This window comes from Trichechus manatus, unplaced genomic scaffold (genome assembly GCF_000243295.1).
Source record: "Trichechus manatus latirostris isolate Lorelei unplaced genomic scaffold, TriManLat1.0 scaffold00088, whole genome shotgun sequence".
Taxonomy (NCBI): domain Eukaryota; kingdom Metazoa; phylum Chordata; class Mammalia; order Sirenia; family Trichechidae; genus Trichechus; species Trichechus manatus.
Window position 1 is genome coordinate 5,416,486 of NW_004444024.1, and position 25,395 is coordinate 5,441,880.

The 25,395-nt window shown below is 50.2% G+C and overlaps 1 protein-coding gene across 2 annotated transcripts in view; it reads left to right on the plus strand.

Annotated features, from left to right (window-relative positions):
* The first annotated feature begins 879 nt into the window (after positions 1 to 879).
* DGAT2 (diacylglycerol O-acyltransferase 2) overlaps positions 880 to 25,395 on the plus strand; it is a 39,966-nt gene continuing 15,450 nt past the window's right edge. Inside the window, exons 1-4 of one of the 2 annotated variants that reach the window (XM_023736570.1) lie at positions 880 to 1,125; positions 18,075 to 18,203; positions 24,020 to 24,127; positions 24,536 to 24,606. In XM_023736570.1, coding sequence (XP_023592338.1) covers positions 1,086 to 1,125; positions 18,075 to 18,203; positions 24,020 to 24,127; positions 24,536 to 24,606 — 348 coding nt within the window. In that variant the 5' untranslated portion in view covers positions 880 to 1,085. The remainder of the gene's footprint in view (positions 1,126 to 18,074; positions 18,204 to 24,019; positions 24,128 to 24,535; positions 24,607 to 25,395) is intronic. The other variant, XM_023736571.1, reaches the window with a different exon arrangement.

Genomic DNA, 25,395 nt, shown 5'->3' on the forward strand with positions numbered 1-25,395 from the left:
ATATTGATGTGTAATGGTTGTAAAAATTTTTTTCTTTACATTCTTTTTTTAATTTTATTTTGTTGTTCAGACTATACAAAGTAAACCATACACCAATTCAACTGTTTTCTACATGTACAATTCAGTGACATTGATTACATTCTTCAAGTTGGACAACCATTTTCATGCTCCTTTTCTGAGTTGTTCCTCCCTCATTAACATAAACTCACTGCCCCCTAAGGTTCCCATCTAATCTTTCCAGTTGCTGTTGTCACTTTGATCCCGTAGAGATAGTTCTTAAAAGAGCACAATGCTCTAGGCAGTCTTTTTTACTCCTTAAGTTAAACTATTATTTGGTTTTAAAAAGACTCCTGAGGAGTTTCTTGATAAACAGTTGGAAAGGTAAGGTAGCGTGGACGGTTTAGGAGCTCAGCCCTAACCTAACTAATCCCAGACCACCGACCATAAGCAGGACCTTTACCTCTGCAGCCAAGGCAAGGCCAACCCAAAAGAACAAAAAGAGGCGCCTGCACGCCCTCGGAATGCCTTGCACGTGCTCTGCTTCCTCGGCCCACGTTCCAGCTGCCGGGCCATACCAATTTCTACTGGGGAGGGATGGGGCAGACCGAGGGAGTAGCTGGAATAACCAGGCTCACCTGTTGGAATGAGGATTCGTGCACCATGTCTCTCCACCATTCCACGTATTCCGCACACCACAGGGTCGCCAGCGCTATCTTCGGCCAGCGCCAAGCCAAGACCCAGGCACCCTTCCCTCCCTCCCCCCGCGCGGAAGTGCTGCGGGCCGCGGGTCGGAACGCCCCGCCCCGCCCCAGCCCGCGTCTTGATCCTCCCCGTCTGTGAGGTTATAAAGTGCAGCGCTCCGAACAGCGAGCCTAGTGGTTGCAGTGTTGGTTTCGCTCTCCTCTTTTGTTTGGCAGCCGCGGCTCCCGGTTCCCTGTGTTCCGTGTGCCCGTATCCGCCCGCTTCAGCGCCGTCCCTGGGCTCCTGTGCGCTGCGCGTAGCCCTGGCCCCGGCGGCCGGGGCATGGGCCAGGGGAGCGGGGTAGGGCGGCTTTCCGCGGGGCCTTGACCTGCACCGGCTTCAGCATGAAGACCCTCATAGCCGCCTACTCCGGGGTCCTGCGAGGTGAGCATCGGGCAGAAGTGAGAGCTCTAATGGAGGATCTGTGCTATCACATGAAGGGTCTGAGGGATGGGCTGTCACAGCGGAGGGGTCTGCAGAGCCTTGGAGACTTTGATTCTGGAATTGTGAAACTGAATGAAGGTTTTCGGGAAAGGATGTAATGAAGGGCTTTAAGGCAGGCTGCCTTATGATGAGGGCACGTTGTTGGAGGACTGGCCGCAGCCCAAGTTGAAGTCCCATCCCCTTCCTTTTATTTTGGGGAAGCTTGCACCCTCTGCCCTCAGATCATCTGGAGATGAGATGAGGGGAGAAGAATGGTTACCAAGTCTTCTCCAGGCAGCCTGGCATCGTGGTCAAGTCTGGGTACCATTCTCCACTCTGGCGCTCATCAGCTCTTGTGACCTCTGCTTCATCGCTTCCCTTCTCCTGAATTTTTCTCTTTTGTGAGGTGGGAGTGATACCACGTTCCCTACTCTGTTACGAAGGATAATTCCTGTCCAGCCCCCAGCACCGTTGGTGGTCCCTGGCAGTTTCTTCCCCCCTCGCCTGACCAGGTGGAGCAAGCTTTGGCAGTGTGAGACTGGATGAGGCAGTTGGCATGGGTTTTGCAGTCTCCTGACTCGGAACATGCCCCACGCCCATCCTCTGTCTTTCCACTAACCAGGCCTTCCCTCTATTCTCCTACCACTGCTGTAGTTCAGGGCTCATCCTCTCTCACCTGGGTCCTTCCCACTCAACAGCAACTCTGAGTTGGGCACACTTAGAAGATGCAGCAGACCCTGGGTGTCCTCCAGTCTGGCCTACACTTCTGGGTTACCAGCATGGAGCTAAGGTCCTCAGTGAATCAGGGGCAAAGTTTAGATCCCAGAACTTTTTCCACTCAAGGAAGAGCATTCTTTCATTTTTTTCTGCCCCCCACCCCCGGGGTCCCCCTTCCACCTTATAGTTGGAGAAACTGAAGAAGTGAGAGAAGGCATGACCTGCCCAAGGTTTCCTTAAAAGATGCCTTGATCAGGGGATTAAATACAAATATGGAAGATCCTGGGGGTTATCACAGCTGTCCTGGTCTACGTGTCTGTCTCTCTCAGAACCTTCCTCTCTCTTACTTAGGATTTTTCTTTAGTAACTAACTGTTGCCTACTCCTTCCCTCACCTTCATTATAAAAATAAAACATGTTACTTACTGAAATTCCGAAAAATATAGACAAACAGAAAATAAAAATTTCTGGTAAATTGACTATCGAAAGATAACTTCCTGTTAACATTTTACTATATTTCTTTATAATTTTATTTATATGTATTATATAGATAAGAAGCTCTAGTGGCGCAGTGGTTAAGAGCTCGGCTGCTAACCAGAAGGTTGGCCGTTTGAATCTACCAGCTGCTCCTTGGAAACCTTATGGGGCGGTTCTGTTCTGTCCTATAGGGTTACTATGAATCAACTTGACAGCACTTAACAACAACATATAGATGGAGTTGAGGGCATGCTGTAGATAATAGTTCTGAATCCTGTTCTTTCCTTCTTAATATTAAATCACAAGTATTTCCTTGTGTTACTTAAAATCATTTATAACATTCTAGTGGCAGCAAGGTAACCCATCCTGAAGCTGCATCATGGTTTAACTGTGTTCTGGACATTGGCATTATTCCCTCTTGGGATTATCAATGTGGTGCTAGGTCCTTGTCTGCCCCTCTAGGTCTGGGTGCTACTTGTTGCCCTTGGAGAGGTTCTGAGCAGCGAGCAGACTGTGCTGCCCCACCATCATACCTGATAGCCCCTGACAACCCCTTCTCTCACTTGAGTGCCTTTTTATCCCCGTGCCCTTTGATGTCTATATCAGGAGAACAGAGAGACTTGCCCATGTCTTTGTCTCCAGATAATGGGGTATGGAATGCCCCCTGTGGTGGTCCTTCTTTGAGATCCCCTTCCTTTGGGTCTGTGCTCCACAGGCTGTGAGCTGTATCTTCCAGGAGCCAGGGACTCTGGCTCTCAAGTTTTTGGTCTAGAGTTTGTTCTCAGAAGGACTTCTATTCTAGCAAATGGTTTTGGGCAAATTACTTAATATCATATCAGGATCATTTCCTCATGTTGTCAGATCTGGAAAACATGATTTTTTACTGGCTGCAAGGAATTCCATCATGGGATGTAGCAAGGGCTGGTATGAAATGTAAACCAGTTTAGCTTGCTGGGATCTGCTTTTGTGAAAAACTGGGTGGAGTAGGGGAGGATGCTGATGGAAGTTTTGTGTTATCTGGGCATCTCCATTAGACCTGCTTTCTACATCCTTGGTCCTTGAAGACACTCCCCAGTGGCCTAGTTTGCCTCTACAGATAAGATCCCACTGTTGTGAGGTGGTGAACATCCTGTCCGTGACAATATTCAGGGAGAGACCATGGATTCTGTGAAGGGCAGTTCTGTGCTGGGTGAGAGATTGAAACAGATACCTTGGTGTCTGGTTCCTTGGCCAAAAGAAAAGGCCCAGCTGTTGGGGAGAATGGTAGGGTGGGTAGGTATTTGGGGGGGCGGGGAATCTGAGTTGCTGTTTTCTAATCTCCAAAGTATTGCTGAGTATGGAGGCTGCAAATTTAGCCACATGTGCATCCCTGCCTTTGCCCCTGAACAGAGGACTCTTCAGGTCAGAGCTGTCTGACACCTGCCCATATCCCTGGTGTTCAACACAGGGCTCAGCATGAGATGTTCTGAGCTGATTTATTCTCTGTGGCTCTAAAGAGCAAGACCAGGAACAAGGATGGGGTTTATAGGAGAGTGGGGGCAGGGAGGGAGTGGGAAGGAGGTTTTGATGTATTGGAGGAATCCTTTCTAAAAACTGTTGAGGACTGTAACTCACTGGGGTGGGTGGGGATGGAGTTCCCCATCACTGAGGGTATGCAAGCAGGGGCTTGGTAGGAGGTGAGAGTAAGTAGCTAGATGGTTGGGGGTGACTCTGGAACTGAGGGTTGACAGCCACTTAATCCCATCCTGGATCGTAGGATAAGAACATCACTCATATTCTCCTCTCCCCCAATTCTGTGTGGCTTTCCCCCTCCCTTGTACCACTCCCCAACTGCACAGAGACCATAACAGGGTGAGAATGTCAGCCCCTTGGGAGCAGGGACTTTGTCTGCTCAGTGTTGTGTCCCTAGCATCTAGCACAGTGCCTGGCAGGTAGTAACCAAACCAAGCCCAACCCGTTGCTGTCAAGTTGATTCCAACTCATAGCGAGCCTATAGGACAAAGTAGAACTGCCCCATAGGGTTTCCAAGGAGCGCCTGGTGGATTCAAAATGCCGACCTTTTGGTTAGTAGCCGAACGCTCAACCACTGCACCCTAGGGCTCCTGGCAGGTAGTAGGCACTCATTAAATATTTATTGAATGAATGAATAACTAATGGGACAAGCCTTCCTGAGAGCTGCCCCACCCTTCTTGGCAGGAAGACTTGCTCTTAGTTTCAGTGTGATTATCCAGGCCTTCCTCGGGCCTTCTCTGTGCCCACCTGTGCTGAGTGCTGGGGATACAGCTGCTCCCTGCCTTGGAGACACTCTCAGTCTGGCGAGGAGCTGGCTCTGGGACTGAGCCCCAAGTGGGTGGGGCTGGGCTTACCACAATCCTCCTCCTCACATCCTGGGCTTAGAAGCCAGGGGACCAGAATTCCAGCCCTGGCTTCCTTCTGGAACATGGCCTGGCTGCTCACTTTCCCTAGCGGATCTCACCCTCCCTATCTGGAAAATAAGATTGTTGTTGTTAGGTGCTGTAGAGTCGGTTCCGACTCATAGTGACCACATGTACAACAGAACAAAACACTGCCCGGTCCTGCACTGTCCTCACAGTCATTGCTATGTTTGAGCCCATTGTTGCAGCCACTATGTCATTCCATCTCGTTGAGTGTCATGGATTGAATTGTGTCCCCCCAAAATATCTGTCAGCTTGGCTGGGTCATGATTCCCAGTATTGTGTGATTGTGTTATCTGATATGATTTCCTTATGTGTTGTAAACTCTATCACTATGATGAGATGTATATGTGATCTCCTTATGTGTTGTAAATTCTGTCACTGATGAGGTTATTCTGATGAGGTTGACAAGATTAGTGTCTTAAGGCAATCTCTTTCGAGATACAGAAGAGGGAAGCGAGCAGAGACACATGGAAACCTCGTACCACCAAGAAAGCAGTGCCGGGAGCTGAGCGTGTCCTTTGGACCTGAGGTTCCCGTGCAGAGAAGCTCCCAGACCAAGGGAAGACTGATGACATGGACCTTCCTCCAGAGCCAATGGTGAAAGCATTCCCCTGGAGCTGAAGCCCTGACTTGGACTTGTAGCCTACTGGACTGTGAGAGAATAAACTTCTCTTTGCTAAATCCATCCACTTGTGGTATTCCTGTTAGAGCAGCACCAGATGACTGAGACAGAATTTGGTACTGGGAGTGGGGTGCTGCTCTAACAGATACCTAAAATGTGGAAGTAGTTTTGAAACTGTGAATAGATAGAGGTGTGGCAGCGACATAGAACCAGCAGCAGCAGAACCAGGAGACCAGCCCAAGACGGTGCTGGAGCCGACCCACGGAGCGAGAGAGCTGAGTGCCTGTGCGCTGGAGGCTTCCTGGCAGAGTGGGGTGCCTTCGGGCACTTATCGGTGGAGTTAGGCTTGCTGACCCACAGAGCGAGGGAGCTGAGTGCCTGTGTGCAGGAGGCTTCCTGGCAGAGTGGGGTGCCTCCAGGCACTTAATCAGTGGAGCTACCGAGCTTTGGAACACTTGCCCCAGTAGGGCAGATGCGGGCGTGAGGCCTGAGGGGCGAGAGACCACAGGAAGCAGAAGCTGAAGAGACAAGGAACACAAGAAGCTGAGTTGCCTCAGTCTCAAAAGGTATGGCCGAGACCTCTGGGGTTTCAAAGGGTGGAGCCATGGCCCCTGGTGTTTCTAAGGGTGGAGTTGTCACTCCGATGGACTAGGAGAACGGTGCGCCTTAAGCCAAGGGAGCAGCCCAAGGCCGAGGGGCCTCCACGCAGAACCTGGAGACTGTGGCCAATACCTAGAGTCTGGAGAGCAGGGCTATTGTGTAAATTGTCTGAGAGAACAGAGGATTCTTTTCAAAGCCTTGAGGGCTAATGTAATGTGTTCTGCTGACTTCCTTGGTGCCTAGTACCCCTTCTTCTCCTCCAGTTTCTCCCACTGTAATGGAAATGTCTAGCTTGTGCCTGTTCTGCCATTGTACCTTTGGAAGCAGATGACTTGGATTCTAGATTTCACAGATGAAGAGGAATTTTCGGATTTTGGACTTGGAGTTAAGACTTTTGCTGTGATATGATGAGAATATTTTGCGTGTTGCAAGGACATGAATTTTTGGGGGCCAAAAGGTGGAGTGTCATGGATTGAGTTGTGTCCCCCAAAAATATCTATCAGCTTGTATGGGTCATGATTCCCAGTATTGTGTGATTGTGTTATCTGATGTGATTTCCTTACGTGTTGTAAATTCTATCACTATGATGAGATTATATGTGATCTCCTTATGTGTTGTAAATTCTATCACTGTGATGAGGTTATACTGATGAGGTTGACAAGATTAGTGTTTTAATGCAATCTCTTTTGAGATACAAAAGAGAGAAGCGAGCAGAGTCACATGGGAACCTCGTACCACCAAGAAAGCAGTGCCGGGAGCTGAGTGTGTCCTTTGGACCTGAGGTTCCCGTGCAGAGAAGCTCCCAGACCAAGGGAAGACTGATGACATGGACCTTCCTCCAGAGCCAATGGTGAAAGCGTTCCCCCGGAGCTGAAGTCCTGACTTGGACTTGTAGCCTACTGGACTGTGAGAGAATAAACTTCTCTTTGCTAAATCCATCCACTTGGGGTATTCCTGTTAGAGCAGCACCAGATGACTGAGACATTGAGGGTCTTCCTTTTTTTGGCTGATCCCGTACTTTACCAAGCATGATGTCCTTCTCCAGGGAATGGTCCCTCCTGATAACATGTCCAAAATATGTGAGACAAAGTCTCACCATCCTCACTAATAAGGGACATTCTGGCTGTATTGGTATATTCAGTACTCTTCGCCGACACCATAATTCAAATGCATCAGTTCTTCTTTGGTCTTCCTTATTCATTATCCAGTTTTCGCATGCATGAGGTGATTGAAAATACCATGACTTGGGTCAGGTGCACCTTTGTCCCCAGGGTGACATCTTTGCTTTTTAATACTTTAAAGAGGTCTTTTGCAGCAGATTTTGTCCAATGCATATGTCGTTTGATTTCTTGACTGCTGCTCCCATGGGCGTTGATTATGGAGCCAAGTAAAATAAAAACCTCGACAACTTCAATATTTTCTCCATTTATCATGATGTTGCTTCTTGGTCGAGTTGTGAAGATTTTTGTTTTCTTTGTGTTGAGGTGTAATCCATACCGAAGACTATAGTCTTTGATCATCAGTAAGTGCTTCAAGTCCTCTTTGCTTTCTGCAAGTAAGGTTGTGTCATCTGGGTATCGCAGGTTGTGGATGGGTCCTCCTCCAATCCTGATGTCACATTCTTCTTCATATAGTCCAGCTTCTTGGATTATTTGCTCAGCATACATATTGAATTAAGTATGGTGAGAGGATACAACCCTGACCACACCTTTACTGATTTTAAACCATGCTATATTCCCTTGTTCTGTTTGAATGACTGCCTCTTGATCTATGTACAGGTTCCTCATGAGCACAATTAAGTGTTCTGGAATTCCCCTTCTTCACAATGTTATCTTTAATTTGTTATGATCCACACAGTCGAATGCCATTGCATAATCAGTAAAACACAGGTAGATGTCTTTCTGGTATTCTCTGCTTTCAGCCTAGATCCGTCTGACATCAGCAATGATTTCCCCCGTTCTGTGTCCTCTTCTGAATCCCGCATGAATTTCTGATAGTTCCCTGTCGATGCACTGCTGCAACAATTTTTGGATTTTCTTCAGTAAAAGAAAAAAAGAGTTAGAAATCTTAAACTCTCAGGGTGGATGTGAGGGTTTGAGTTAACATGAATAGGGAGTGCTTTGTAAACTAACTCTGATGCTCATGTTGTTGTTGTTAGTTGATTTGGTTTGCCGTTGAGTTGATTCCAACTCATGACGACCCCACGTGTGCAGAGTAGAACTGCTCCATAGGGTTTTCCAGACTGTGACCTTTCAGAAGCAGATTGCCAGGCCTGTCTTGCGAAGCACCTCTGGGTGGGTTCAAATCACTAGTTTTTTCACTCGTAGTTGGTAGCTTAACTATTTGTGCCACCCAGCTGCCACTGATGCTCATGTTAGTCCTTGTCATTTGTCCTGGGTGACATGTGCATCAGGCCCCCAACACCATGCTCTGGGGCATCCAAGGAAGCCTCACCAAGTTGGGGACTCTGGGTGTGAGTCCTTCTGTTTACCGATTGAGCACCTCCTGTGTGTTAGACCCTATACTACACACACAGATGAATCAGCTGCAGTTCCTGCCTTTGAGGGAACAAGACCAGTGGAGATGTGTACAAGATGACTGCGCCATGACAGGGAAGGAAGCACAGGGGATTGTGAAAGTTCATAGGTGTGGGTGGGGCAACTAAGTTTTGCTGTGATCAGGGAAGGCTTCCTGGAAGAGGTGACATTTGGTCTGGATCTTGAAAGATGAATAGATGTTAGCAAGATAGACAAGAACATTCAGGCAGAGGGAACAGATAGCGGCATGATATTTGAATGGATGGGGCATCCTGATTGTAAGGCTCCTGAGCAGCACTCCTGGGCTGGGGTCCTGGTGTACTGAGAAGCAGAGACAAAGGAGACAGAGAGGATGTTGTCTCCAGGCCTGGGGAGGCTCATCCAGGCCCATCGTGGAGGAAGAGTTGAGTTCTTGGGAAAAGAGCCTGGTGCAGTCAGCATTTCTTGGCCTCCAGCACCTCTGGGACCTTCTGGGTATGGAGCTGCTGCTGGAAGATTTGAGGGCCCATGGGCAGAGCCCAGGGCTAGGAGTCAGGCCTGTGGTCTGTCCAGTCCCTTTTCTGCCACTAATGTACTGTGTAGCCTCAGCAAGACACTACCCCTCCCTGTCCCTCAGCCTCCTTTTCTATAAAATGGGCAGAAGCATAATAAGAGTATCTGTCCAGGTTATAGTGGAGACTAAGGACGCTGGACCTGTGAACCCTTTGGGCAAGTCAGCAAAAGCAGGAAACATGAACTCCTTTTATTATTACAGCAGATTTCGCAGTCCTGAGCAAATGGCTAGGAGCCTAACTCTGCATCTGCTTCCTGTGTGACCTTGGGCAAGACTCTTCTTGGGCCCTCAGCTTCCTCCTCTGTATAGTGAGGTGGGCTGAATGAGATGACCCTTTTAGGTTCCTTCCAGCTCTGCTGGAGAAATACGATTCCAGTCCTGCCTCTGACTTCTGTGGGCCCCTCGGGGTCAACCTCCTTATTTTTATCTTCAGCTCCTCCTTGTGAAAATGTGGCTCACATCTGCTGGGGTCCAGGTAAGTGCCCTAGCAGAACCCGTCTCCCCATGATACCCGTGTGTTGTGATAGGGGCCTGTTTGGGGGATTCATTGATGATGTACCTGCAAGCTGGTGGTGTTGCCATGGCAACCCCTCCCACTTCAGTAGCTATTTGTTTTAATGTGCTAGGTCAGAGGGTGGGCGTGGGAAAAGACCTTGGGGATCCTCAGCAATCAAGTCCAGGGTCTTCATTGCAGCCCCCAGAGTATCGGGGACACGGTGTCCTGAGAGAGCATACTTTGGCCTCACCTCCCACTTCATGAAATCCTAATATGTGAAAACCTAGGCTTCTAGAGTAGCCTGAGGAAGGGTTTGTATTCCCTTTAGGGAAACCTTTTGTGGATAAACATTGACTAGTGATTTCTAGCAGAGCACAGAAGGCCAAGTTGGAAAGACCTCAGACTTCAGTTAGTCTACCCCAGGGTGTCCCCTAATTCAGTGCTAATGGGGAAACTGAGACCTACAGAGGGGAGGAAGAGGCCAGGGTCCCAGTAAGTCTGCGGATGCCCAGGAGGCCTGCTTCTGGCCAGGACCCTGAGCACCAGGCCCTGAGGAGTGCAGGGGTCCTGACTGCCCAGGCCAGGTGCTTCCCTCCCAGCACACAGCAACATGTTGGTTTTCCAATGGTTTGGCGTCCCTCTTGGGCCAGATGTCCTGGTGGGCTCTGCTTTAGGGACACCTAATTTTCAAGACAGAACCCTTAAAAGGGATTATTTGTCCTTCCAGAAAAGAACTCACCAGTGTGTTAGAACCAGGTAAATGGCTGGCTGGCTGCCTCGGGGCCCTTAGGCATCATCTGAACTTGGGGTGGAGGGGATGGGGGATTGGGTGGTTCTTTCTGACACTCAGGGTGGAGATCGAGACTCCTTGGTCTGGCATTCCAGTCCTTCATGCCTCCCTCTCCACTTTATCAATTAGGCTCACATACTCCATTGTCTCTGTGCTCTCTCTCCGCTCCAGGCCTTTGCAAATGCAGTTCCCACTACCTGGAGTCCTGACCCCTTACGTCCCTCCTGCCAGCCTGGCAAACTCTTAATCATCCTTTCCATCTACCTGAGGTGTTATTTCTTCCAGGAAGGCATCCTTGAGAACATGCCCTAGGCTGAGTGGGGGCCTCCCCTGGATTCTCTCACCCTAACTTACCCTTCTGTGTATAATTGTTCACAGCTGTGTCTTCCCAGCTGTATCTGGGGTGTAGGGCCTAGGAGCAGAGCTCAGCCTCTAGCAGGTATCCAAGAAGCAGAGGAGAGTAAGGGTCTTGAAGCTCCTGGCCTAGGACAGAGCCTGGCCTTAAAGGGTGCTTAGAAAGTGCTTGTTGGTTAGATGTTAACATTTGGGTTCCACTCATCTCCCTTCTTCCTGAGCCTTCCATTGTTGCCCTTACCTTTAACCCCAACCCCTCCAGCCTAGGGAAACCTTTCCTTCCTGATTCCCCAGAAAGCTCTATTTGCCCCTCATGGCACAGGCCAGTCAGCTGTGGACTGGGTTTATCTCTGTTCTTTTCCAGGCCCAGTTTAGTCATTGCAGTCCCATTCGAGCATTCAGTCATTCAGCAAACACTGACCAGACACCTGCTCTGTGCCTGACCTTTCACTGGACACGGGGACCCAAATGAATCGGATATGGTCCCTGCAAATAAACACACACCCTATCCCATAATGAGAAAGGCAGAGTACAGCAGTGAGGTGGGGGCACAGGGTGTGATGATTCCAACCTGGGGGGCAAGGAAGGCTTCCCAGAGGACAGGTTGGCAGGCTGGTCTCCAAGGGGTCAGCACTCAGTGCCTCCTAGGTGCCTGGGAAGTAGGTGGTGAACAATTGACCAAAGCAGACCTGGAGGCGACAGGACTTTACCTGAGGGATTAAAAGCAGGGCAAAGAGTGTGGGGAGATGTCCTGGAGGGCCGGAGTCTCTGGCTGAGTATGTGGTGCAGTGCTGGGTGGGAACAGCTTTGTGTGTGAGGCTCGGGAGCCTTGCCCTGGACTGGGACCCTTTAAACCATCAGGCCTGGCTCTCCAGAGTTGGCATCTTTGCATGACTGGCTCTCTCATCATCACACGTGTGGGCTCCTGCTGAAAGGTGCCAGAGGGAGCCTAGAAGAGAGCTCACCTCTGGCCTTAAAGAAATGGCATCTATTTGGCACTTGGCTTCACTAGCTTCCTGGACCTACCTGGGGCCGGAAGGGTCTGCCAGGGGTTTGCATGTCCATCCCTCTGCCTCCATGCAGGCTTGTACCCAGCCCTTTGGAGTAGTTTGGTGGTGACTTCCTTACTGTCACTTAGCACCTGGGGACTGAGGGAAGAGCTCTGGATCTGGCAGTAGGCAGTCACCTTAGGCCCAGGTGGAGCCAGGTGTGGTGTTCTTGGGTCTGGGGATGTGAGCAGGATGACTCCCCACTTGAGGAGCCCTTGAGGCTGTTGACACCTCTGTCACATTCCTGGCATCTTTCTAGCTCTCTGACAGATAAGCCAGATGCTCTGACCCTTTTCTAGGTGTTATTTACACTCTTCACAACAGTCCTTGGTCATACCTAAAGAGGAAACTGAGTCTCAGAGAGTGGAAGTGACTTTCCAGGTCACATAGCAGGTAAGAGTCAGAACCAGAAATTGAATCCCAAGTTGATCTGATGCCAAAGCCTGTGCGCCAGGGCACAGCAGGGGTTATTACACTCATTCAACAGGAGAGGACAGCAAGGCTCACTTGATAATTAACCAGCATTCATGCAGCTCTTTACTTTTTATGAAGCTCTTGCCTATGTGTTATCTCATTTAATTCTCGCAACAGTCTGGCGAGGTAGGTATTAGTGCCACGGTACAAATGAGGAAACTGCAGCTTGTCCAGGATGTGACTCACCAAGGCCTCCCAGTCTCCTGTCTCTGCACCATCTCCAGGCTGGCAAGCCCCCTCCCCAGCTGCTGGTAGTGGAGGTGGGGAGGAAGCAGTGTGGGCTGTCCAGGAGCTTGATTTGCCCATCTCTTCCGTAGACAGTGCTTCCTCATATGTGCTTCTGCCTCCCAGGGAGGCTGGCCCTGCCCAGTGCCTCCTGCTGCACGTGCCACAGATCCTCTTGCCCCCCTCTCTACCTCATTACCCCAAATTCTTTTTCTTCATAGCTATCGTTGCTGCCTGATGTTACATCATAGGTTTACATGTAGGTGTTTTATCTCTCCCTTAGCAGAATTTAAGCTGCTGATAGCTGGGACATTATCTGCTGTGTTCACTGCTGTTTCCATAGCGCTAGAACAGTGCTTGGCACCTCAGAGGTGCTCCGTGTTTCGGGTCTTAGCCCCACCCACCTCCTCCAGGAAGCCACTGTTGACTACTTGAGCTCTTCTCTATTCTCAACTTCTGTTTTAGATAAGCATGAGCCCCCACTTCTGGGATGTTGCACGTTCCGTGTTGACACCTACCTCATTATAACTCCCTCCGAGTCCTTGTTTTGGCACTTCTTCCCAATCACGGTGCCCACTTTCCTCCTCTTTCTCTCCCCAGATCTTGTCTTCAGGGCCCTGCCAAGGCCTCACCACTTTCTTGGAGCCTTTCCTGCCACTACCTGCTTCTATCACACAATGTCATGACCACACACGTCTTGGAAAACTTTGCATTTGCTCATTATTTCTACCCCTTCTCACTACGGTAGACGATAAACAATGACAGTGGCTACCCTTTAATCACCTAATAAATGCCAGCTGCCTCTTAATGCAGGTTTTTTTCATTGAATTTCCCAACAACCCTGTGAGGTGGGGATCGTTATCTTCATTTTACAGATCAGAAAACTGAAGCCAAGAGAGGTTAAGTGACTTGCCTGAGGTCACAGAGCAAGGTAGGGGCAGGACTGACCCAGGACCCTTCTATGGTTGTGGGGGCTGGGGCTCAGACTCTGCTGCCCTCTGGAGTGTGTGAGATGAAGCCCAGCAAACTCTGGTTTCATCAGCCAAGGGGTCACTCTGCTATCAGATGTTGGGCAAGGAGGTATCCAGACACATCCATCACCACCCCTACCCTGGGCCAGGCCCCTGGGACAGATGGACATTTGTCTCCACTACTGCAGGCAGCTCTGGTTTAGCCCTCACAGCAGGAGCTCGACTTACGGAACTTGTGGGAGCACGAAGGTGGGGGTTCACATTCCTAACACAGCCAGTCTGTAGGAGAAGGCCCCACTAGACTTGGGGCCTGGTATGGGGCAGAGCCGGCAGCCATCCCGTAGCTGGGGGTGTGTTCCTGAATTCTGGGTGTGGACTGGTTTGTTTTGTGGGGGCCAGCCTGCAATAGCGTGGCATCATGGAAATGATGAGGGACTCAGAGCCCAAATACCTGCCTCGAGTCTTGGCTCCACTATATCCACGCTTCGAACAGGTGATTTGACCTCTTTTGGGTTCACTTCACCTCAGTTTCCTTCTTGTGAAATGGGGTTGACAGTCCCTGCCTTGCCTATCTTCCCGGGGAGTGCTGTGGGACAGTGAAGCACCCTATAGTCATGGGGAAGGTGGTACATTTCTGGGTGGTAAAAAAGCTGCTTCAGACTTCTCTGGCAGTTCTTCTCCCTCTGCCCTTCACAAATCTAGGAGCAAATGAGCTGTGCGAATAAGTGGTGAAATGTGCTGGGGCTGGGGAGGGAGCAGCTATTTGAATAGACTACAGGCAGTCCCCAGTTACGAACTTCCCACCTGTGTACAGCCCATAGTTACAACCCGTAGTTACAAACCAGCTCCCCCAAGCCTATTATAGTAAAAATTGGGGCTACATGAAATGGTTCATAATAACAAAGGAGTGCTACTTTGCAATGCACATCAAAACGTTATTATTTCTGTATTATTAGGTTAAAGATGTTTTAGTGTATATGGAAGTGTTTCTTCAATGTTTGTTATGCATAGAAAGGTACACTGTATACTAAGATGAACATTTGAGTGATGTTAGATACTAACCGTACCTACGTGTTCTGACTTAACCTACAAATTTGACTTAAAGACACACTTAGAAACTGAACTTGTTCATAACCCAGGAAGGCCTCTATTGGGAATCTTTTGTCACAGGACTTGTCAATTTATTCTACTATAGCCTCACCCTTCTCCTCCCATGAAAAAAAGAGTCTGTAGGTAGGGGGTTCTGTTCTCAAAGGTGGGAAACTGGGACTCAGGGAGGGCGAGAGGCTCACTCTGTCTCCGGGTTCCTCAGTGGTGGGGCTGGCTTGGCCTTCCTGCCTAGCAGCTCAGTCTAACTTGTGGGTCCAGGCCTTCAACTGCCTCTAGGATTTATGGATTCGCTCACCCGTTCACAAACCTCTACTGGTTCCTTCTCTCATCAGGCCCCATGCAAAGCTCTGGGCACACAGATGAATCAGGTACCAGCCCTGACAACCAGGACTCACTAGCAAAGGGGCCAAGTGAATAGGTCTAACTATGGTGGGACTGGTGCTGTGAGAGTGTGAAGGTGTATGGGTGTGCCGAGAGAGGCTGGAGGGTGGCAGGGGAGCAGATTTGACTGGGACTTAGCTAGATGCTGAGGCTCCCTGCTGGCCCCATCCAGGTGCTGGGAGCACTCAGGCTGGGTATGAAGGTGGCACTGGTGGCATCTGATAGCAGCATGGGCATCCACACCAGCTTCTCCTGGACCCCTCCCAGCCACACCTGGGGCAGAGGAAGTGCTGACAGCTTGGTGGCAAGGACTGGTAGTGACCTGGGGGTTCCCAACTGAATCCTCACTTCCCATCTCTCTGGGCAACTGCACCAGGGCTGCTGCAAGGTGGAAAGTGTCTAGGTCCCAAATACCTGGCCAGGAGTCCTCAGGAGGGTGGACCTCAGAATCAGAGCAATCCAAGGGACCATGCAGTTCATTTCTCCCTCTTGCACTCTATTTTATAGATGAGAAACGGAAGCCCAGAGAGGTGAGGTGACTTGGCCAAGGTTACATGGGAATCAGTGGTAGAGCTGGGACTGGAACCCCAATGTCTGCTGCCACTTTACCTGCCCTCTGAAGGAGAACAGGTCTTTCATTTACCCCTGTCCCCTCCCAGCATCCCCCCAGCTTTGTTGTGTGGAGAAGACAGAAGGCACTTGGAAAAACCTGCAACATAGGGCCAGAGCACAGGCCTGGAGTTTGGGCCTGAATTGAGTCCACTTCTGCCATCTTCTGGCTGAGTGACTTTGGTCATGTCACTTCTCTGAGCCTTTCTCCATCAGTATCAAAATGGGGGTGATGATGCCAAACTCACTGGGGAATCAGAGTATACCTATCGAAGTGCTTTGGAGGCCCCAAAGCTTCGTGGGCTTCTTGGCATCATACCTGCCACTCAGCCCTGCAGGCAGGGAGCCAAGGGGCCCACGGAATGGCCATAGCAGAAACTTGCTCTTCCTTTCATTCAGCAAACCTTTCTGAGTACATGCTCTCAACCAGGCCTTGGCAGGGCACTGGGGACCCAGACATGCGTTGACCCAGGCCAACCTTCAGGGATCTCCCAGTCTGATGGAAGAATGGATTTGTTATCAGCAGTTAGTACCAGGTGAGGGGTAGTGGGAGCCCAGAGGGAGGGTCCCAGGAAAGGCTTCCTGGAGGATGTGCTGCCCTGTCTGGGTTTTGAAGGAGGGTTAGAGGATCATCAGACAGGCAAGGTGGGGAGAGGCGTTCTAGACAGAAAGAGCAGTGACTTGATATTTCATAGGTTCATAGGGAGCTTCCACTGGAGCCTGGGACCCAGCCTCCATGGACAGGCCAGCTCCTGGGGCTGGGTTCTGGTCAGCCAGGTTGGGATTATCCAGTCAGGAGGCAGCTGAGAGGTCCCAGGCCTGAGGAATGCAGAGTTCCAGCCCTCCCTCTGCCTTCCCTCTCCAGAAGCAACAATCCTTATTCCTCAGTGGACTTTATGAACATGCCTCACTTTGTTAGCAGAGCAGGGCTGTGGGTGCAAGTTGGGGCTAGACAAGGCAGGATAAGAACAGAATGGGCAGTGTGGGAAAAGCCTGGGCTTTGACTGGACTTGCTGTGGGATTTGGAAGAGTCCCTCAGGCCTTCAATTTCCAGACAGTATAATGAGGTGAGGGTTGAACAAGATGGTCTACAGCTCCTGCACTCTGACCTTATCTAATTATGAGACCTACTAAGTTTAGCAGAAACCCTGGTGGCATAGTGGTTAAGAGCTATGGCTGTTAACTGAAAGGCTGGCAGTTCAAATCCACCAGGGGCTTCTTGGAAACCCTATGGGGTAGATCTATGGTGTCACTTGAGTCGGAATCAAGTCCACAGCAATGGGTTTGGTTTGGTTTTTGGTAATAAGCTTAGCATAAGGATTTGGATTAGGCACAAAGAAGGATTTTTAGGTCTTCTTGGCTGTTGGAGATTTGGAGATATCTCAGTTAGGGGTATGTCACCAATGTGGAATTTCTACCCCTGGCCCCAAGCAAGAGGACTGCCATAAGCCACAGTTGTTTAGCCCTGATCCAAAGGCAGGGGGCTGGACAAGGTGACTCCAAGGAGCCCTTTCCTTTAGCACTCCTTGAGCCATGGCCTTGGGGTCCAGTCTGCTGTAGGAAGCGGTTAGTCATGAGATGTCAGAGTGACCATCAGGCCACCTTCTCTCCATTACCATTTGTTTGGGAGGCAGCAGCTATTGGGAGTTCAGAGCATCTTCCTGGGGCACAGCCACAGAGCCAATTAAATGGGCACATCTTGTCCTAACTCCCAGGCTTGGCACTTCCTTGGTAGCAAACGTAATTCTAGCCCTTGGTATCCTCCGGGCTGCCTGCAGTTCATTGACCACTGGGCCCTTTGGGGAAGCAAAGGCTTTTACCTGTCTCCTCTCCAGGTCCCAAGTTTGGGGCACTGAGATGAAGCTGACAGTATACATCTCTCTGAAGGCCTGGGGGCCAGTGTTCATGTCTGGTGGTGGTGGTGGTGGTATTGGTGTTATTGGGAGGGGGTAAACGGACTCAGCTGCTGGGGAAGAGGTGTTAGCCTCAGAGATAAGGGGCACAGGGAAGGGATTAGGGGATGCTCAAAGTACACTTAAAGAAAAAAAAAATAAAACATTGCAAATTGGATATTGCACCTGTGTCCTTGGCCTCACAGACAGATAGCAAAGATCAAATATTTGTACTAGATCTAGATAAAGAACAAGGACAGGAGTTTGGTTGGAGCTGGGGGAGGGAAGAGAACTGGCAGTTACGGAGAGCCTACCCAAGGCCCAGCCCTAGGGCTAGCCTCTTTAGATATTGCATTTGGTGTCCGAAACTACTCTATGAGGGGGACACCATTTCCATTGTGTACATACAGAAACTGGGGCATAGGGAAGCATATGAAGAGCCCAGAGTTAACAAAGCTATTGGGAGACAGGGCAGGGTTTGAACCTGCGTCTGGCTGAATCTGTGGCCCCTGCTCCTCTAACATCTAGGATGGTATTTGTGGGAGGTGCGTTGGGGTGGGGACTCTGAAGCTCAAGGGAAGGGTGGCATCAGGCTGACATCTGCCCTCTGCTGCAGGCACAGGCTCCAGCATCCTCTCGGCCCTCCAGGACCTCTTCTCCATCACCTGGCTCAATAGATCCAAGGTGGAAAAGCAGCTACAGGTCATCTCAGTGCTGCAGTGGGTCCTGTCCTTCCTTGTGATGGGTAAGCTGGGGCTTAGAGGGCAGATGGGCAGGCAGGCTGGGGCCACCTCCCCCACAGAGGTTAGAGCAGAAGCTCTCCTCTGCAGGGGTAAGCAGTGAGGGCTACGGGCAGCCCTTGAAGAACATCTTCCCACTTACTCACCACCTTTTGGATCCTGGATCAAGTACTCACCCCCTAGACAAGCATGAGCACTCAGTGAGATTCAGTGGGAGGTGGTGATATGGTTCCCATTTTATAGATGGGAAACTCAAGTCCCAGAGATGGTAGGTACCTTGCCCAAAGTCATGCATATTTGGATCCAGGTCTGTCGGACCCCTAAAGCCTGTGCTTTTTCCACCGTGCCACGCTGTTCTCCAGTAAACATTTTCCAGCAGTCATGATGCTTTGCCTTAGGGATATGTGGTGCTGGGCTTGAGTCCTGACTACTGCAAATAAGCTCTGTGGCCTTACACAGGTCATTGAGCTCTCTGTTAGCTTCTGCATTTTGAATGCGAGGAAAATCTGACTACCTCACATGGCTCTTGTGGCGATTGGAGGTAAGGATGAAAGCATTTAGCACAGGGCCTGGTCAAAGTGGGCACCCATTATATGGGAGCTGTTTTTGGGAAGTATCCTCCAGCCTCAGCCCCAGCCATCATCCACCCTCTATTGACCATATTTCCCAGCTGCTTTGCCTTGGCCAGTTTAATGCCTACTCCCTTCTGTCTGTCAACACTTCCCATGTCAGTGCTTCGATTGCTCCTTCTGCAAGACTGGGTGGGTGGCCATCCAGGCCAGGTTCAGGACATTGTGGATTGGAGGGAGGGAGGGTAGAAGGCCACCCCCTGCTCTCCTAGAAGCTTCTCCCTCCCACAGGCCCCCTGTCCTCAGCATAAAAGGCAGTTTCCCCAGCATGTCAGGTCAGACAAACCTGCTGCAAAGCATCATGGAGTATATTCCAGAGCCTGTGAGTGAGTCTTGGGAGCTACGCGCTCTTCAGGATTGTCCGGGTTGATTGGAGACTATCAGGAGTTACCATGTCGGTGCAGGGCAACCATCCTTCCAGAACGAATGGGGGGCTCTGATACCATGCATCCAGGGCAGCTGCAGGGCAGAGGGGTGGGACAGGAGTGCTATATGTCAACCCCCCACAATGTACCAGGCACTTCACATGTTTTTCCCTGAATCCCCACTTCAAGGTGAGGAAATGGAAACTCAGAGAGGTTCCATGACAATTGAGACTTTGAAGCTTACTAAGTGGCAGAGTAGAGATGTGAGCAGAAGCCCATGCACGGGCCTTGCCTGGGAGTCCAGGATTAGTGAACCAGGTCTGAAACAGCCAGTCTTCATCCTTAGGCCCAAGGGTGGGCTTCGGGGCGGTGTCCTTGAGCCCCTAAAATTAAACGCAAAGACATATGTGAGAGTGTATGCACGTTTTTCTGGGGAGAAGAGTCATTGCTGTATCAGATAGATTCTTACAGGGATTTATGGCCTCAAAAAGATAAATACCGGTCTGGGGAACAAATTAAACTGGCTCCCTCGGGGCTCAAAGCCCCAACTTTGCCTGTATGTGGCCACTTATTAGAATACTACACTGGAGTGAACAGTGTTCAGATAGGGAACAGGGGCCCACTGGGGGCAGAGCCTGGCCCAGTGTCACATGAAAGGAGTTAGTAGGGCCAGGATAAGAACCCGGGGACTCCAGCCTCCCAGATCCCTGCCTAGTCAGCTGCACCAGCATTCTTAGCCTCCAGTTACACCCCACAAGCCACCACCATCCCTATCTTAGTGGGTCAGGGCTTGGCTGGTAGGAGACTGAGCAGCTAGTAGAACCCCATCCCACACGATGGGGACTGGCTCCAGGCTGTAGGTTAACAATCTATCAGGTCCAACCACATCCCAGAAACCAGCCCAGCATCTTCCCAGCGCCTTCATGAAGGTGGGAACTAGGCCTGGGTAGATGGGCAGGTCTGCTGAGCCACTGCTAATTACTGCCTGAGCAGCCCCAGCCCCTCCTTCCTGCTACCACCCAAACCCGCTGGCCAGGGCTCGCCCAGTGATGCAAAGGCTGCCAGGACCCTGTCAGCCTCCCCCTGGACCAGAGGTTTCTCACCATTTTTGTGCCATGAACCCTTTCTCAGTGTTTTTAAATGTATGACATAAAGTACATTGGATTTCAAAGATTTCCCCAAAGGAAACCAATGATATTGAAGTATAAATATTCACATTAAAAAAACAAACTTAATAGTATACGTTAATTAAAAGATTAAATAAAAAATTCTAGCAGCAGTTGTAATAATTACTGTAAATTCTTAAGTAATGATGAATAAATGATATTTCAAGGTATCTGCAATGTGATGTGAAAATACCTTTGCTTTCTATTGGTGTCTCTATCAACAGGTACTGCTAATACTACTCTGGTGTGTTAGCTGCATTCACAAGTGAAGGAAATGCTAAATTTCTTAAGAGATGAGTAAAAATACAGATGTCCTTTTTTTTCCCATCCAAGTCCACGGACCTCCATATCAGACACTTACTGTGTCAGGGGTATAGCAAGGATAATGAGCGCCCAGGGGCAATCTCTAAGTTGTATTGTCCCCCAACCCCCATTTCAAGATAAATAAATAAAAAACAAACCCATTGCTGTTGAGTCAATTCTGACTCATAGCAACTCTGTAGGACAGAGCAGAACTGCCCCAGAGGGTTTCCAAGGAGGCCCTGGTAGATTTGAACTGCCGACCGTTTGGTTAGCAGCGGTAGCTCTTAACCAGTACACCGCCAGGGTTTCCTCAAGATGAGTAGATGTTGATGGTGGTGATGAGTCAGCAGAAATGCCTTCCCTCCTCTTTTCTGGCTGCCTCAGTCAGGTGCCTTTCATATTAATGGCACCTTGGAATGTCATTCCTTGCCTCATCTGGTGCCCTCCTCCCACTCTCTAAGCTTCCCCTTGCTGTGCCTCTGTATTGTGTGCCAGGTTCTGTATTAAGCCCTCTTTAAACATTCTCAGTTAATCCTCCCAGCAACCTGTAAGGAAGTTAAGGCCCAGGGGTGGGCATGGCCAGTAAGTGGCAGAGCCAAGGCTCTAGGTCTGTGTGGCCCCAGAGTCTATACTTCCCTGGGCCATGCTGCTGCCTCCCCCACCACCAAGTACCCACAGGTTGCCCTGCACGCAGTACCTTAGGGGTCCAGAGTTTTGTATCACTAGCTACTTTGTGAGCCACCTGATGTATGGGGCAGGAGTGGTATGTGAAGGTGATCCTGAGCCTCCCATGTGTGGAGCAGAAAGGGTGTTACAGGTACATTGTTTTTATCTTATTGACCAGTGACATTGCTTTCTCCTGTGGCCCCACAACCTTAGAGGTGGAACAGGGTTCCTGGCCTGTTGTTTAGAGGATGATGGTTAGGCTCTGAGAAAAGAAGGTCATTTGGTGGGCTTAGTTCACTCTCTTGCTCAATAAGCCTTTCCTGTGTTGGTTACACAGACTGGAGAGATCAGTCTGACCTCGTTCTAGTTCCCAAGGAGCCCATGGGCTGTCTGTCAAAGGGAGGATAATGGAGGAGGCAGATAGCAATGATGAGTGCTGTGAGATAGGGGCTGTGGACACACAGGGGCTGGGAGGAGTGGGCCCCCCAGCTGAGAAAGCCTGGGACTGGAACACAGTCTCTGGACTCTTAGTTGGTTCTCTTCTCCTCCCTCCAGGCTGCCTTAGCATCAAAGGAAGGACAGTTAGGCAGGGATATCCTCTTTCCCAGGGAGACCAGACCTCTAGGCAACAGGACCTGGAACTCAGCCCCCTCTGGTCCTCTACCCCTCAGAAGAGTTAAGGGTTTGCCAGCAGCTACTTCCCCAGGCTGCTCAGACTCTAGCCTGAACCCCATGGACCCTGGAGCATCCACATAGCCTGTAAAGGAGTTTGGATACCTGTGGCGTCTATGGAGCTAGAGTGGTCCTTTTTCCAGACCTAAGAAAGGGGACCAGAGGCAAACTGCTAGACAATGTGAGTGACTCGTAAGTGGCCTTAACTTAGATATAGCCATTCACCAAGTTGTCTCAAGTGCTTCACAGTTTGCCTTTAACAGGGTCTCCTAGGCTGCACGTGCTTCCCTAGAGACTCATCTTCCGTATCTGTGATGTCACACTCCTAAGCTGGTCCTGAAAAACTGGATGCCTGGCTGCTCCATGTTTACTGCCCCTCCCAAGGTAGTTGTGCTCTATTTTGAGTTACCCTGGAGAGATGCTAGCCCAGGAGTCTAGAACAGGACTGGACTGGGGAGGACAGGGGCCACTATTCCCCTGCCCTCCAGGAACTCTTAGGCTCCTGGAGAATCTGTGTCTGGCCCTACCCTCTCCCTGAGGAAACCAGAGGAAGCTCAGCATGGTGGGAAGAAGAGAAGATGAGCTCCAGAGCCAGGGAGCCCTGGAGCACCTCTGACCAGCTCAGTGCCCAGCACAGGGTGGGCACACAGCACGAGTTGGCTTCTCTCCCTGGGCAATGGAGAGGGTGCTGGAAGGAGGCTATGCTTCTTCCACCAGCTGGGAGCGCCTGCTGCCCTCTAGCCCTGTGTTGGATGCCACGGGCCCAAGAGGTTAAGCACTCAGCTACTAATCAAAACACGAACTGTTCGAACCCACCAGCCACTCCACGGAAGAAAGATGTGGTGATATGCTTCCATAAATATTATAGCCTTGGAAACCCTATGGGGCGGTTCTACTCTGTTCTATACAGTTGCTATGAGTCAGAATCAACTTGACAGCAGTGGGTTTTTCTTTTTTTTTTTAAGTCTCTCAGAGGTGAGAGATTCATGATGTGGGATAGTATGATACTGGAGGTCGCTTCTTGAAGAGATGAGATCTGAGCTAGGCCTTGAAGTCTGGACAGGAATTGGAAAGAGACAAGCCCCATGAGGGCGTCTGGGGGCGAGTCATGAGATAAACCAGGCTTGGCACTGACTTTCCTTCCCTGCTGTGCCAAGTTATTCAACCTTGTGCCATGGCTGTGGCCAGAACAGAGTGACTAGATGGAAACTGGCCCCAGAGGAGGCTTCTAAGTGCCCTGTTAAGGTTCTCGAGGAGAGGCAGGTTGATGGGTTCTGTCACTGCCCCCAGCCCTCACAAGGTGGAAGCTTCTTTGGCGTGTGGGGGGCAGCAGAAATCCCCTCACGCAGGTTCTTCCAGTGACAGTCTGGGACATCTAATTTTGGTGAACTACTAAAGTCTGGTGCACAGAGTATGGCCTTTATAGTCAGACCTGGGTTTGCATTCTGGCTCCGCCACTGTCCTGCCAGGTGACCGTGGGCAAGTTACTTACCCCTTGAACCTCAGTGTTCTTATCTCCAAAATGGGGTAAAATTTACCCTGTCTCACAGACAGTGGCTTAGCCGAAATCCCGAGATGTAGTGGCTCTTGGAAGGTGTTCCCTCCCCTCCCCCATGGTAATTATGTACTGGACACTGGGTGAGGAGAACGAGCAAGGAGAGGACAGAAAGAATAGCTTGAAGAACAGACACAGGAAGCTGAAGCCCACCTCCTCCAGGACTGCTGCCCAGGCAACAGTGAGCCCCTCTGCCCCTTGATGCCAGGACTGCCACTTGTGTCCCTGTGAGCCTGTTCCTCCCCATACTGAGCATTCCCTTAGCCATTTCTCACATGACATGGTCACAAACCCCCTTTGCCTGTGGCCCCAGCTGTGCCTAGCTTAGTGCCATGATAAATGCTCACTTAGTCACTTGGTGAGTCTTGGTTCAGGACCCCAGACCTCCACTTCCCAGAGGGGAGACTGAGGCCCATCCCTGGGGGAGCAGGGCCTGACCTGTGGCCATCTGTGTGCCCCCCGCAGGAGTGGCCTGCAGCGTCATCCTCATGTACACGTTCTGCACTGACTGGTGGCTCATCACCGTGCTCTACTTCACCTGGCTGGTGTTTGACTGGAACACGCCCAACAAAGGTACCAGAACTGGCGGCCTCCCTCGGCTTACCCCCTCCCCTCACCCTTGTGACTGTCTCCCTTCTGCACCTACTTCACGAAGAGCATTGGGCTAGGCCAGAGTGTGGTTTCGAGGAGTGGGTAAAAGCTCCTTAAAGGGCGCCATTTTGGTCCTCATAGGAGCTCACTCTCAATCAAGGTTTATGTAACACAAGAGAGTGAATGTAGAAGGGGGTCTAGGGAAAGGGGGGCAGGTGCTGCATAGGGTGATAGTCATCTACCTCAGGATTTCAAACTGGAATGTCCATGTTCCCAGTTTCCTTGGGGCCTTGTGGCACTTTTCAACTCCCCTTTCTTGTCTGCCTTGCCCAAGTCTCCCCCCTCACCCCATCCCCACTCCTTCCCAAATTGTGTTTTGTTTCCCGGAAGGTGGCAGGAGGTCACAGTGGGTCCGAAACTGGGCTGTGTGGCGCTACTTTCGAGACTACTTTCCCATCCAGGTAAAGCCTTGTGGGTGTTATCTTGGGTAGGTGGGAGAGGATAAAAATCTGAACTCAGACTTTAACACACCCATCCAGTAGGTTAAGTGGTTCAACAACGTGCCAAATTGAACCATGTGACATCTCCCACTATAAGCGTCTGTTTGTACTCTACCCTGCGTAATGCAGAATTTGAGGCAATTTAGGATACATGTGGAGTCCCTGGGTGGTACAAACGGCTAATTTGCTCGGCTGCTAACCCAAAGATTGGTGGTTTGAGTCCACCCAGAGGCGCCTTGGAAGAAACGTCAGCCATTGAAAACCCTGTGGAACACGGTTCTACTCTGACACACATGGGCCATGAGTCAGAATCAACTCGACAACAACTAGTTTTAGGATACATATAATGCCATACAGTGTAAAGAGGAAATAAAGACTTGAGGGGAAAAAAAACCCTTAACTAGTATTTCAGCCATAAGGGTCAACAAAGTTATTGTCGTTGAACTTCACATTCAGCTCTGAATTTCCTGGCAGCCAAGGCAAAAAGGGTAACATAATCAGGATATATATGTTTTACACATGTATGTTATATACTGAGTGATAGAAGGAGCAGGTATAATAGCAGATATTATGGCCATTCTTTGCTCTGCCCTTCAGTGAATATTAAGGGCATGACTTAATATACTGTACCAGAAAAACCAAACCCATTGCCTTTGAGTTGATTTTGACTCATAGTGGCCTTATAGTACAGAGTAGAACTGCCCCGTAGGGTTTCCAAGGCTGTAATCTTTACGAAAGCAGACTGCCACA